General features: G+C 52.2%; 2 protein-coding genes across 4 annotated transcripts in view; one reads left to right on the forward strand and one right to left on the reverse strand.

Annotated features, from left to right (window-relative positions):
- The window catches only part of GATAD2B (GATA zinc finger domain containing 2B), a 117,053-nt gene extending 112,362 nt beyond the window's left edge, over positions 1–4,691 (forward strand). For both annotated transcript variants that reach the window (XM_037014337.2, XM_037014338.2), the window contains exon 11: positions 527–4,691. In XM_037014337.2, the coding sequence (XP_036870232.1) occupies positions 527–660 (134 nt within the window). In that variant the 3' untranslated portion in view covers positions 661–4,691. The remainder of the gene's footprint in view (positions 1–526) is intronic.
- A 1,484-nt stretch (positions 4,692–6,175) lies between these two features.
- On the reverse strand, positions 6,176–12,251 carry LOC108397240 (immunoglobulin superfamily DCC subclass member 3). Of its 2 annotated transcripts, none has more exons than XR_012125139.1 (6): positions 11,949–12,251; positions 10,342–10,713; positions 10,039–10,129; positions 8,536–9,767; positions 8,289–8,418; positions 6,176–7,687 (listed from the first exon to the last, which is right to left on the reverse strand). XR_012125139.1 is itself a non-coding variant. In XM_037014143.2 (6 exons), the coding sequence occupies exons 3-6, from the start codon at positions 10,064–10,066 to the stop codon at positions 7,684–7,686; spliced, it is 270 nt and encodes an 89-aa protein (XP_036870038.1). In that variant the 5' UTR covers positions 10,067–10,129; positions 10,342–10,713; positions 11,949–12,251; the 3' UTR covers positions 6,176–7,683. The 2 variants fall into 2 exon arrangements, 1 of the variants encoding a protein (XP_036870038.1); XM_037014143.2 differs by having other exon boundaries at positions 8,536–8,643.
- Positions 12,252–12,502: the final 251 nt, after the last annotated feature.

Raw genomic sequence — 12,502 nt, forward strand, 5'->3', positions numbered from 1 at the left:
GTTTGCTAAATTTATAATACATGCCAGGCACAGTGCCCTAGGATTTTTTTGGTGGTGCAAATGACACAGTCCCTGCTATTATAAATGTAATGTTTGATGTGCCTTTGGTAGGCATGTGGTTATTGACCTCTTTTGGCCAGAACAGCAGAGTCACTGTCCTAACCCTGTTTGAATAATCCAGAGATGTTTTTCCACAGTCAGTCGCCCTGAAACTAAAGCAGATTCAATGATTTCATTATTGTGTCTTTATTATTTTCCTCTCACCACTGTTTTCTCTCACTTACGTATACTGTCAAGACCATGTTCATTATTCTTGATAGGACTGAAGTTTCAGGGGGACCTCTTTCCCTAAAGCTTGGGAACAAAGGGTAGTTACTATTGAAATAAAGCTTAACTGAGTCTAGAAATGTGGGGGCAGCTTCTAATGTCTCCACTCATCTCCAGCTCTGTAGCCCCAGGGTATTGCAGAAGAAGGTATCATTTACTCCTTTTAATATCTTCCCTCACTTTTGTCTCCTGGGTCTAGGTGTCAACATTGCATACTTGAACACTGGCATCGGAGGACACAAAGCCCCCAGTCTGGCAGACCGACAGCGGGAATACCTTTTAGACATGATTCCTCCCCGGTCTATATCGCAGTCCATCAGTGGACAGAAATAACGCCTGTCCCACTTCTACTGACCCAACCTTAAATCCTTTACCCCCTTCTCTCCCAGTGCCCCCACTTCCGTCGCATGCAGTGCCTGTACTGGTGCCTACCATACACGGAAAATAAAACAGAGAACAGAAGACAAAAAACAGAAATCACCAGGAAAACACATGCCCTGCCCCGCCACCTCCCCTTTATTTCACACTGCTGCGATCTCTTCTGCTGCTCTGTCTTCTCTCGTTTTCCTTTAACAGTGAGGTGGATCTTCGCTTCTGATAGAGGTCAGAATGAGGTCCTGGAGAGAAATCTAAGCCCTCTGACATGTGTTTCTAAAGTTTGTTTTTATGCTGTAATTATTATTATCATTTTAATGATGTGTGTCCTCCCTTTGTTCAGTGGACGGTTAAGCCTTTTTATTATCCCCCAGTATTTTTCTTTTTTGCTTTTCTTTTGTCTATTTTTTTGTAAACACAAATGACATTCACTTAAATGATAGGAGCATTGCAGTAGGGTCCCCAACTGCTAAGTAGGACAGGACTGGGAGCGTTAGGGGCAGAAGTTTTTAATGCACTTAACCCAGATGTGGGGGGAGGTGGTGGCATCGAGCAAGGAGTAGCACACAGCTGTGGGTGTCTCTGGGCTGCACAGTTTGGGAGGCAGTGTTCGGTATTGAAGTTGGGCTCTTAAGAATGAGGGAAAGGAGCCTGGAGGGAAGCTTTAAAACTTAACCACCCTGGAATTGACCCATAGAGAAGGGGAGAAGGGGGCATGATGAGGAGCATAATGTTGAGCCAAGGAGGACTGAGACCAGGTCCAGGCCTTCTGGTTGCTAGGGAAATAAGATTGGTCTTATTTCCTGACCCCAGTGGAGACATGAAGTCTATTCCAGGTCAACTAGCCCAAAATTATTGTGTCATCTTACTTGCTTTGTAAAATTCCCCCCTGCCCCCACCTCTTTTTTGTTTTTGTTTTTTTAACTCCTGATCTGCCCCCAGGAACCGCAGCCCCATCTGTAACACAGGGAATGGCTGTTCCCAGCCTGAGTTTGCTGGGTGGCCCAGAAGTTGGGATGGGCATGCGTGAGTGAAATGTCAAAGGAGGAAATGGTCTTGAAGGAAGAAGGGCTCTTTCCCTGCAGTTGAGACTCTCACATTCGTCTCTCCCTTCACCCTGAGTGCCAGCAGGGAGGTGATGAGGCTGGAGTCCTGCCCCGACCCTGCTGCACTGACTCCAGAACCAGCTGCTCAAAGCCAAATGACTGGTGGCAAAACCAACTTTGGACCTGTGCTATAAAAGTAGCTGTGTTTTGTCCCCAAATATTCTATTAATTTTACTTTTTTGTTTTATTTTTTTCTTAAGCTCTACTAATGTAGAGAATGAATTAAATTGTGCAATGTTGCTGTTCTGGGGACTGGGGAGATTAGCATCCCGTTTGCCTACACCATGGGGGAAGGGAGAGGACCAGGCTGCTTTTAAGGTAAAGGAAGCTCCTTGAAGGTAGAGGTTTCTGTTCTCCTCATAGTGTACACCCACCTGCCTCTGCAGCTCTAGAAGCTGCCAGAGTGTGAGGAGGGGGTTCTCAGCAGAGGGGTGTGAAGAGGAGTTTAACCTTTTACCCTTGAAAGCCACCTGGGGAAGTTCCTACAGTTTTATTTTTTAAAATTTTAAAGTAAGAAGGCACTTTTAAAATTAACACACACACAAACTGCACATCTTCCTCAGAGTTTGTGGATGGGGTGGGAGAATGAGCTGGAATCAGGCTGTTTCCCCAACTCTGCCCCATATCCCAGAGCCAATGTGGGTGATTATATTGGCCCTACGGGCCTTCCTGGCTTTTTTTCTTTACTCCCTCCCCCCAAAATCATTGAGCACTTAATAAGGGAGCAGAGATGCAGCCTGTATCTGGGCTCCTCCAGTGGTGAAATGATCTGGAAGTTAGATGCTAGAAACAGGTAGTGATGGGGTCATTTCAAGTATTTTTCTGGGGAATGTACCCCTCACTGTAAGTGTGGGAGAGGGAGGGGGGTTAATGGAACTGGGTCTGGGATTATTTTAAAATTATATATATATATATAAATATATATTCTTACATCTTTTCTTTGCCCTCTGTGCTTTGAAAGCACTGGATAAATTGTTTGGTTTGGCTTTTCTCTCTTCCACAAAATTGGAAGCGTTTTTTGTTTTTTGTTTTTTTTTAGTATTTTCACAAAAGTCATCTTGCCTTGTGGCATGTCTGTCTAGCCTCTCCCCCCACCCCCCATGATGAAGTGCCATTTCTGTTACGTCTCCCTTCCTGCAGCTCAGAGGTGCTCAGAGGTACGAGGTGCCCAAGTTTGTCAGTTGAGATTAAAAGTAAGGAACAGAGAATGTGCAATACCGTCTGGCTGGGGGCTGTCCCTGCCCTGAGCTGAGTCCCTTCCCTGGGAGCCAGGCCACCTTAGAATGGAGTTCGGAAGTAAGATGTGTGGAGACGGGGGCGATGGGGAAGGAAAGCCCGTGGTTCTGTCGAGTGCCTGCCAAGGTGCTGAAGTGATGGGGGAGGGGTGCGTCGTCCCTCTTCTTGCCCCTCAGGGTCAGTTACAGAGGCTGCTTGTTGACTAGTATCGCTCCACGACCCTTTGCTCAATCACTGAGGCTTGATTTCTTAACCTCTCTCCCCTCCATTTTCATATCCTTCCCAGAGATTAGTGATGGGGGTGAGGTTTCTCTAATCATGGTAAAGTATTAGCCTTCCACCTCCGCCCTTTCTTCTCTCTCCCTCATCCTTCCGTCTTCCTCATTTCTCCGTTTTTTCATCACTGATTGCCTTGTGTGTCCCTCCAAGTCTATTGTTGTCCATCCCCAGGTCTTGGGCCCTGTAGACGCTAAGCCTCATGCTCTGTTCAGAGTCACCCTCTACCCCTGGAGCTCTGAAGCTCAGGGTAATAATACTAGAGTGAGGATCCCACTAGTTCTGCTTGGCTTCCTCCCTCCGTCCCCAGAGGCTCTAAGAGTAGTAGCTGATGGACAGTGACTGACTTCCTGGAAGCTTGAAATGGGTGGGTGAGCAGCAAGGCTTGGGTAAAGCTGAGGGACTGAGGTCTTTATTTGTCTTTTTTTTTTTTCTGTCACTTGACCACAGCATCTGGACTTCCTCCATCCCTGGAATAAGTATTTTTCCACATTTTTGGACGTATGTATGGTAGACAATTTTTTTTAAGACACAGAGATAAATGTTTTCCTGCTTTGGTTACCTTTCCTTCCCCTTAAAAGGACTTAGCTCTAGAACTGCTTTGTAAAGATGCTTCTTGGTATTTTACTTTTGTTCCTTTTCCCCAACCACGCCTTTCTCCCCACTCTGCCAGAAGGTATACCCTTCTCCCCACACTCCACCCCCTGTCCCAGTCCTAGGCTCCCTTCCCCTCCAACAAGACCTTCATTAGCTTATGATATTTGCTGCCGAGATGTTATAACAAGGACTCATTCGTGTATATAAGCTATTTCTTGATCCATTTAAAAGGAATTGTACATTGTGTAGAAAAAAAAAATGAAAAAGAAAAAAAAAGCCCTAGCCATGGATATTGTGAAACTGTGTTATGTCATTTTGTAATGTGCCCGTTTGTGTATGATCCGTGCAAAAGGGTTTCTGGGGAAGGGGAGGGGGCAGGGAGGCAGGGCTGTGGAGGGTGGGGAGAGGAGTGGGCCGGGCCCAGCACACTGAGACTGGCAGCTGCTCCAACCAACCCCATCCCTCCTTAGAGATGCCACCTCCCCCACCACCCACCCCTAATTTGTGCCTTGCCTCCCCACCCTGGAGTAGTCCCTCCGGGTCACCAGCACTGCCTTGGCAGAGCCCACTCCCTACCCTAATCTGCCCACCCTCCCTACCCCCCAGCATTAGGTTGATACTGTGGGGAAGTGCTGGGGGTTGGGAGGTAGCCGAGGAATGGGGCAGTTCCTGGGGGCATTGAAACCAAGTATTATTATGAATTGTAATTGTATTTGCACTGTTTTTTTTCCTCTGATTGCATCAGCATATATACAATATACCTATATAACAAAATCCAGTGTCAAGCTTTCTTATGCAAGGGATTTCCCCCACCCCATACCCCCCAAAAAAACCTAGTTTCATGGGCCTTGAGGGTGGATTGCCAGGGGATGATAGAAAGGATTTTAACAACTCACTCTAAAAAAAAATCTCACCTAGGGAGAGCCACCTTCATCTGCACACAGCTTAGGCTTTGTAAATCGGGATGAGGCTAGGCTACTGTGAAAGCTAGGGATCCTAGTCCAGGCTGAGGCGAGGGGGTGGGATGGCGGCACAGTTCCCAGACCTGGGGTCTAGTCCATGCTTTCCCCCAATTTGCATGTGACCTTTGGCAGAATTAATTTTCTGGGTCTGTTTTCTTGTGAAGTAACAAGGGAGATTCATCTGGCCACCAAGTTTAAAATTCTATGCTTCCTTCCTCACCTACAAAACAGAACTTGACAAGGTAAGGAAGGTAAGTGTTGGGCTGAAAAACCAGGTAAAAACAAAGTGGTTATGTGTGTGGCAATGCCCCTTGGAGAGCTGCCCGGCCTCTGCTGTTACTTTTGGTTTGGAAAGGCAGTAGAGTGGTATCTAGGACATCAGTCAGACCTGTGACTTCTTCCCCCTCATGCCTCTAGTCATCTGAGGTCCCTTTGTGAGCTCTAGGATGTGGAACTTCCCCCATCTTGGAGACAAAATAGGAGAGCTCAGACATAGTCCACATCTTATCTCCTTCCCTCAGGTCTCATCTGAACCCCCTAAAGGTAGATGTCTCACACTCTGTCTTCTTCAGGGGCCCAATTTCCCCACAGCCTGGGTTGAGCACTCCACACTCTAGGTTCTCGGCTGGTAAAGCCTGGAGAGGATGCAGGATGATGGGTGAAGCCCTGGTGAGGGTGGAAGGAGAGATTGGGGGTGGGGGGTGGGGAGCAGGGAGGTGGGATGGGGAATGGCCTCTAAATGGGGTGGGTGGGAGGGGAACAAGACCCTTTTGCACAACTCTCTTTTAAGTTTCCTTTTTTTTTTTTTTAACTCATTCTAATTTTCTGCATTGTGTTTGGGAATTAAAATGAAAAAACTAAGACCAATAGAAACTGGTTTTCAAAAAGGCAAATACACTCCCATCTGTTTCAGATGCTGTTGAGCATTTCAGCAGTGACAGATTCAAATAAGCTAATTTTTGGAGAAAGGATTAAAAGAAAAAAAACTTTGTAATATTTATCACTTGCAAGCTATGTTTAATAAAGAAAGGAATGGTTTCTAAACTTTCCTGTGGCTTGTGCCTTTAGTCCTGGTGGGGGTTGGAGTGGCAGTTTGGTGGGGCAATTGGAGATGAGCTATGGCTTGTACTCCCATCGGTCGTGGGGCACCTTTGGCTTGTACCCTTTTCTTCAGTTGTCATGATTACTTAAAGCCCTTGCCTGTATTGTGTCTCACTGTTCCCCTCACCTTCAGGTGGACCCAGTGTTCTGTAAGCTGCTGACACTATTTAATGACCTGATGGTGTCAGGAAGAGGGTGGAGTCTCCATCTGACGTTGGCCCTGCCCATCACATTGCTGTGTTCTCCAGGAACCAAGTCCTTTATAACATGTTACTTTCTCCAGGTGGGAACCTTACAACAGCCCACAGCGATCTTTTCTTAGCAAAACAATTGCAGATACGGTTCCTTACCTGAATGCAGCGTCCCCAGGAAGACCGGATGTGCTCTCTTCCTCAACACCCCACTCTCCCAAGTTTTCCTTTTAACCCAGAATATTAACCAGCTCCTAATGCATTGTTTTCCTTTTGATTTTTTATTTCCAACAAAGCACTGAGACCAGACTCTCTCAAAGAAGAGGATGTCATTCCCTCAAGGACTTGAAGTTTGGGGCTATTCTTAACCCATTGGTCCCCTGCCCCATTTCCTAAAGATGCTTCTACCCCTATGCAGAAGGAGCAGGGGTGGAGAGGCAGGGTCCAGCCTTGCTGGGGTCTTGTCATTGCTACTAACCTCACTCTGTAGGAGCAAAGACGAGACAGTGTTTGGGGTCCCCTAAGCCCTGGGTTTTCCTTCCTCCAGGACCCTCCCCCCTTTCTGGCACAATACTGGACAGCCCTGGAGGGAAACACTGATTGAGGGAGCGCTGGGGCTTTGGCTTTAGGGTGAAGTAGGGCTGGATGAGGAGGAATGTGGGCATTGGCTGCCGTAGGCTGGCAGAGGGCAGGAGTGGGAAGGAGGCAATCTTTGGGCACCTAGAATTGAAGGACTAGATGGCTAGGGTGCTCCACAGCCTCTGTGTGCATTCTACAGGGGCTTCAAGGCCACCAAACCCCAGCTTAGACTAATACCATCTTCAAAAATAAAACTCAAATGGGGAGGGATGGCCCCTGAGAAGAGGCCAGTGCTTAGAATCTGGAGAGGGGGAGATGGGTATTTGGTTGCCCAGAGAAGCAGCCCGTGTGAGCTCCGATGGCAGGACTCACGGTGTTGGGACAAGGGGAAAGGAACTCTACACCCATTTCCTCATGCGGACCACGGGGAATGCCCGGGGCCTGTGCTCTGGCCAGGCCTCAGCTTGGGCGTGAGGAGACCAACTGAGCTCTCAGGCTAGGGATCCTGGTGGAGCTGGAGATGGTGAGAGCCCTGCCTTGCCCCTTCCCTTTGGGGGGCACCCTTAAAGCTATATATCTTTGGGTAGGTTCATATTTGGGTCAAAAGAATATATTGGATGGGCTATAAGGCTGGAGTAACAAGGTTGAGGCTAACTCCCAGCCAAGCTTGGTTTAGTTTGAGGATATCTGATGTGTTGAGGAAGACACAGACTCCCCCATTCTTGAGGAGGGAGGAGCAGAGAATCCTCACCCGCTTCTGTCTCCCTGCGGTCAGGCTTGCCTCTCCCCGAGAGGGGCTGAGGGACCTTTGGTTCTTTCCTGACTCCAGGGTGACAGCGATGGGTGAGGTAGATCCTTTGGTGGGCCCAGAGTACATGGGGTCTGGGAGGGAGCCAGCCTGGGGGGCTCTAGGCTAGGGCAGCTGCTCCATGGTCACCTAAGGGAGCAGGAGGTGATCAGGCCTTGGCAGCAGGACCCCAAGCACACCACCCACTCCCCTCACTTGAATCCCTCACCTGGGTGCTAAGTTCAGTCTCCCCTCATTTCCCTCCACTCAGCCTGTCCTCGAGGTACCCAGCTCTGTCCGAGGCAGTGTGAGGCACTGCCCAGCACTCTCTGGGCCCCCGTCTGCAGAGGAGGCTGCCCGCCCGGCAAGTATCACCACCATGAGCTGTCTAGGGCTCCCCTCTGGGAGGGGCGGCCCCATGAGCCCCAGCCCTTCATCCTTGCCCCGCTCCCCCAGGGTAGAGGTGGGCCTCTTCCTTGGGCGCAGAAGGCTCAGTCTGCCTCTGGCCCACTTCCGCCACCTGTCCTCTGCCACGGGAGCCCCAGTGCTCTCTGCCCTTCATGCCGCCCTTAACGCCGTCTCCCACTCCTGGTGCCACGCAGCTGAGAACTGGTGCTCCCTCTCTGCCTCAGTCTCTTCATTTGTTAAACAGATTAGTAATGGACAAGGGCTCTTTCCTGCTCTTTGGTCCTGTGCCACAGGAATGCAGACTATCTTCCTATTTTTCCACATAAGCCAGCCAGGCCCTTACCTATGTCTCCAGCCCAGGAGGTGGCACAGGAGGCAAATGATGAGGGCAGCCAGGCCCACATGGATGGCCACCACAGCCCCAGGCAACGAGCTGCTCGCATCCTGGCTGCAAGAGCACCCAAGCTTGCACTCTGTGGACACAGTGCCCTCTGTCAGAGGACCGGGATGGGGACAAGGTGCAGCCCTCACCTCCCTGAAGACTGACAGCCATGGGTCCTGTGGGAGGGGCCTGCCCTGACCCCACTCACCAGGGGTGGCCAGCGGCACATCACACAAAGAGACGAGGTGGGCACTGCTGTTACCATCCCTGTGGCCATTAAATGCCTGGAGCTTGATCTCATAGAAGGCAGCTGGCTCTGTGTGGAGGAGATTGTGAAGGGAACAGGCCTTTGTGGGCCAGGAAGCTCAGTGCCCAGGGCAAGACCACACTGAGATGGGGGGCCCAGGGATAACACAAAAAGGTCCAGGGCCTCATCCAGAATTGTGTAGAGGAAAGAGCTGACACTGTTAGCCAGGAGCAGGGGCCCCTCAAAATGGGTAGCTGGCAGCTTGCAGTGGAAAAGTTTGAAATCCTGGATGGACCCCAGCTGGGGTGGCAGCTCCCAGGAGGCCTGCACGGAGGCAGCATTAAGCACTTTGGTGGAGAAGCCCAGGGCAGTAGGGGCTGCAGAGGAAATGGGATGAGCTGGTCAGCAGCCCCTGCCCTGCCTGCCTGAGGCCTGGGGCTCTAGGACTGGGGAGGTGGGCACTCACTACCACCTGTGGTGGAGGCATGGATGGAGGCAGAGTCCTGGCTGGCACCCTCTGCTGAGTGGGCGCACATGTGGATGGAGGCAGCTGTGGCAGGCTTCAGGTTGGAGAAGACATGCCCAGAGGTGCCTTTGCCCACAGCGTCCTGGAACTCTAGGCCGGCTGGCACTGAGGAGCAGAGCAGCTCGGCGACTCAGCCTCCCTCTCCCTCACCTCGAACACCCCACCCTCACAAAACTCTTCCTGGTGCCAGACTGGGCCAGCCAAGCCTCCAAGGAAGCAAGGAAGGGGCTGCAGAAGTTGGAGCTGGGATGGGAAAGGCCAAGGGTGCGAAAGGGGCTGAGGAGCATAAGGGGGCACCAGAGAACCACAGACCCAGAAGCCCAGCAAGAGTCCAGACAGGCCTGGGGTCATGGAGAACGAGAGGAAGCTCCCCCGGGCCGGGCAGGAGCAGAGGGGGGCTGGAGCCAGGGATGCCTGTCCACCCTGCCACACCTACCTCCCACACACGTAGCCAATGATGTCCCTGTTGGAGGGCCATGGTTCCCAGGACACTCAAATGGCAGAAGTGGAGAGACCTACTGCCTACCGGCCCCTGGGGGCAGGGGGTGGCTCTGGGTCCCCTGTCACAGCCAGGCGGGCGCTGGCCTGGTTGGAGCCCACGCTGTTCTCTGCCACACATTGGTAGATGGCCTTGTCCTCGACAGAGACCCCTGCCAGCATCAGTGTGCTAGCGAAAGACATAGCTGCTGGGGGCTCCTTCCCTCCAAGCCCCCTGCCCTGCTGCAGGCCCCTGCCTATCTCAGAGACCCACAGACCTGCCCTGGGACAGGACACACCCCCGGGTGTGGGCATAACCTAGAGAGGAGCAGGCGGGGCAGAGGGCTGCTGTGATGGGGTGCTCGCAGGGGGTGTGGGGGCTGGTCAGTACAGGTGGAGAGTGTTTTTATAGGTGGGTGGAATTGTGGGTGGGGGAGGAGGGGAATGCGTCCCTCAGGTACCTTTTGTTGTGGGGCAGCCAAATGTCATCCCCAGGACTCAGCATCTTCCCATTCTTCAGCCACACCAGACGGGGCTCAGGGACTCCCTGGGCTGCACAGGTGGAGATGGTGCTGCCGCCAGGAGTCATGGACACGGACTGTGGCCGCTGGACAAATGGGGGTGGGGCTGGCCAGCCAACAGCAGGTAGAAGGCACCATTGGCGCCTCCTGTCTGCTCCTGCCCCTGCCCTCTCTCCATCCAGGTTTCTACAGGGGAGATGGGGTGCCCCAGGACCCTACCCTGCCCCAGCCCTTGGGGCTCACCCTGCATAAGCAGCACGCCCTGCACTGTGCACCGGACACGCGTGCCTAGCCAGTTGGCAGCTCAGACATAGACGCCCGAGTGCTGGACCGACATGTCAGAGATCATGAGGTTCCTGGTGCCCAGGACCTGGAAGCCCTCCACGCTGATGGAGCAGCCGTCTGCAGGGAGGCGACGGGTCAGGGCTGGGAAGAGGCAAGGGCCAGGGGGCCGGGACGCTGGCGGGTGGTGCACACCCAGACGGCTCCAGGAGACAGGTGGTTGCGGGCGGCCAGTGGCGATGCACTACAGCACTGCCATTTGGTGCACTGTGACCGTCAGGTTCTGAGGCCCAGACAGGATCTCAGATTCCTGCAGCAGCCGCGGGGATCCCACTGCAAGGCGGAAACAGCAAGTTGAGGGATTGGGAGCCAGAATCCTCCCTGAGACTTCTGGTCCTCCAGTGACCAGAGCTCACAGCGGCACTGAGCAGCTGCTGTTTGACTCCCAATTTACAAATAAAAACAAGGACTTGTCCAGGGTCATGGGGCAGTAACTATCAGGGGGAAAGCTTTAACCCACTAGGCAGGCCCCAGGTTAAACTGGTGGGAAGGAGAGGAAAGGGTGCACCCGTGCTCCCTGACACGTACTCCCAGGGGAGGCCCACAGCAGCGTCAGAGCTGGAACTGGCGCCCCTTCCCTGAGAGCCTCCCCTGCCCCGCGGGCCTAGGTCCCTTCCCCGAGCCACCCACAAGCTGCAGGAGACCCTCAGAAAGAAAGCAGGTCCCCCTAGGAACTCAGTGTCCCAACTGCTCAGGAGGGATGTAAACGTGTCTTGAAATACACTGCTATTGGGGTCTAAACCGCATCTTCATTTTATGCCACCCTCTCCCATTTTATTAGGTTATTCAACAAATCACTGCTGGGGGGCTGCCGTGTGCCTGGCACTATTCTCTCACAGGACGACAGCTGTGAACATGGGGAAAAACGGGCCTTTGTTTTTCTGTCTGGCCTGTCACCCCCATTTTTGTTTCACCACTTTGTATTTTATGAGACTTGGTAACATATCTATGACCCTGTCATAAAGGTCCTTTATTAGAAGGGTCTCAGATAAAATTTTATGTCTCTAAAATGGAAGTTTCTCAAGAACTGTTATAAAGTCTTACACACCTTTAAATACTCCTCAAGGCCTAGAGTAGTCCCCCCACCCCTCCCTTCCTATTCCTTCCTTCTCTCTCTCTCCCTGTCCCTCTTTTTTTCTTTCTACCATATACTGAAGACCGACTGACTTTGGACCAGGCAATCCAATTTGCCTCTTAAAAGCTATAGGCTACGGACTGTCCTGGGATGTCCTGGCCTTGGCCAAGGAGGTTCTGTTCTGCCTGGTGAGACTTCCGTGGCACAGCCTGGACTGTATAACAACCCTTCAGCCCTCACTGGCTGACATCCACTCCCACCCGCCAAATGCCAGGCATTGTACTTGAGGTCCTCACATCACACATTATTTCACTTAATTCTCTCTACAGCCTGGGAAGCACGTGCTTTTATTTCTCCAAGTTAAAAACCAAGTGTCAGAGAGGTTGAGTAATGTGTCCAATGTCAGAGGGACTGGCAGGAAAGGGACTCATACCTGGTCTTGGAAGCACTGGACAACTCACTGCATGCCTTTCCTGCCGCTGTGAGCTCCTTGAAAGTCTGAGAAATTCGGTCTCCCTCGGGCCATCCCAGGGTAAGGCGGAGGGCCGTGTGCTTAGGAGTGAATGGTTTAGGGCCTTGGTCCCCAGCTCCTGTCCCTGGGGAAGAGCCTACACTGACCCCAGCTCCTTTCCTGCTGTCTAGGCAAATGGTGAACTCTCCGTTACTGGTCCATCCTCTGCTCCTGACAGGCTCCTGCTCCTCCCCTTGTCCTGCCTGAAGCTCTCTGGCTGTCCATTTCCCCGCCTCTACGGGCAGCAGGATGGACAATCGTGCCCTCCCTGGTTACCCAACATTTGGCCAGATCACATCATGGAAGCGTGGCATCCTGCCCTCCCAGCCCAGATGGTTGATGGGAAGGGGAAGTGGGAGGCCAGAGGCCCCCCCACCGGGGCTTCCCCCTGCCCTGGGGAAGGAGCCCCTGACCCTACCCTTTGCTTTCCATTTCTAAATCAGTTCCAGATCAGAGACACAACAGTTCCCCTTTGC

This window comes from Manis javanica, chromosome 14 (genome assembly GCF_040802235.1).
Source record: "Manis javanica isolate MJ-LG chromosome 14, MJ_LKY, whole genome shotgun sequence".
Classification (NCBI taxonomy): domain Eukaryota; kingdom Metazoa; phylum Chordata; class Mammalia; order Pholidota; family Manidae; genus Manis; species Manis javanica.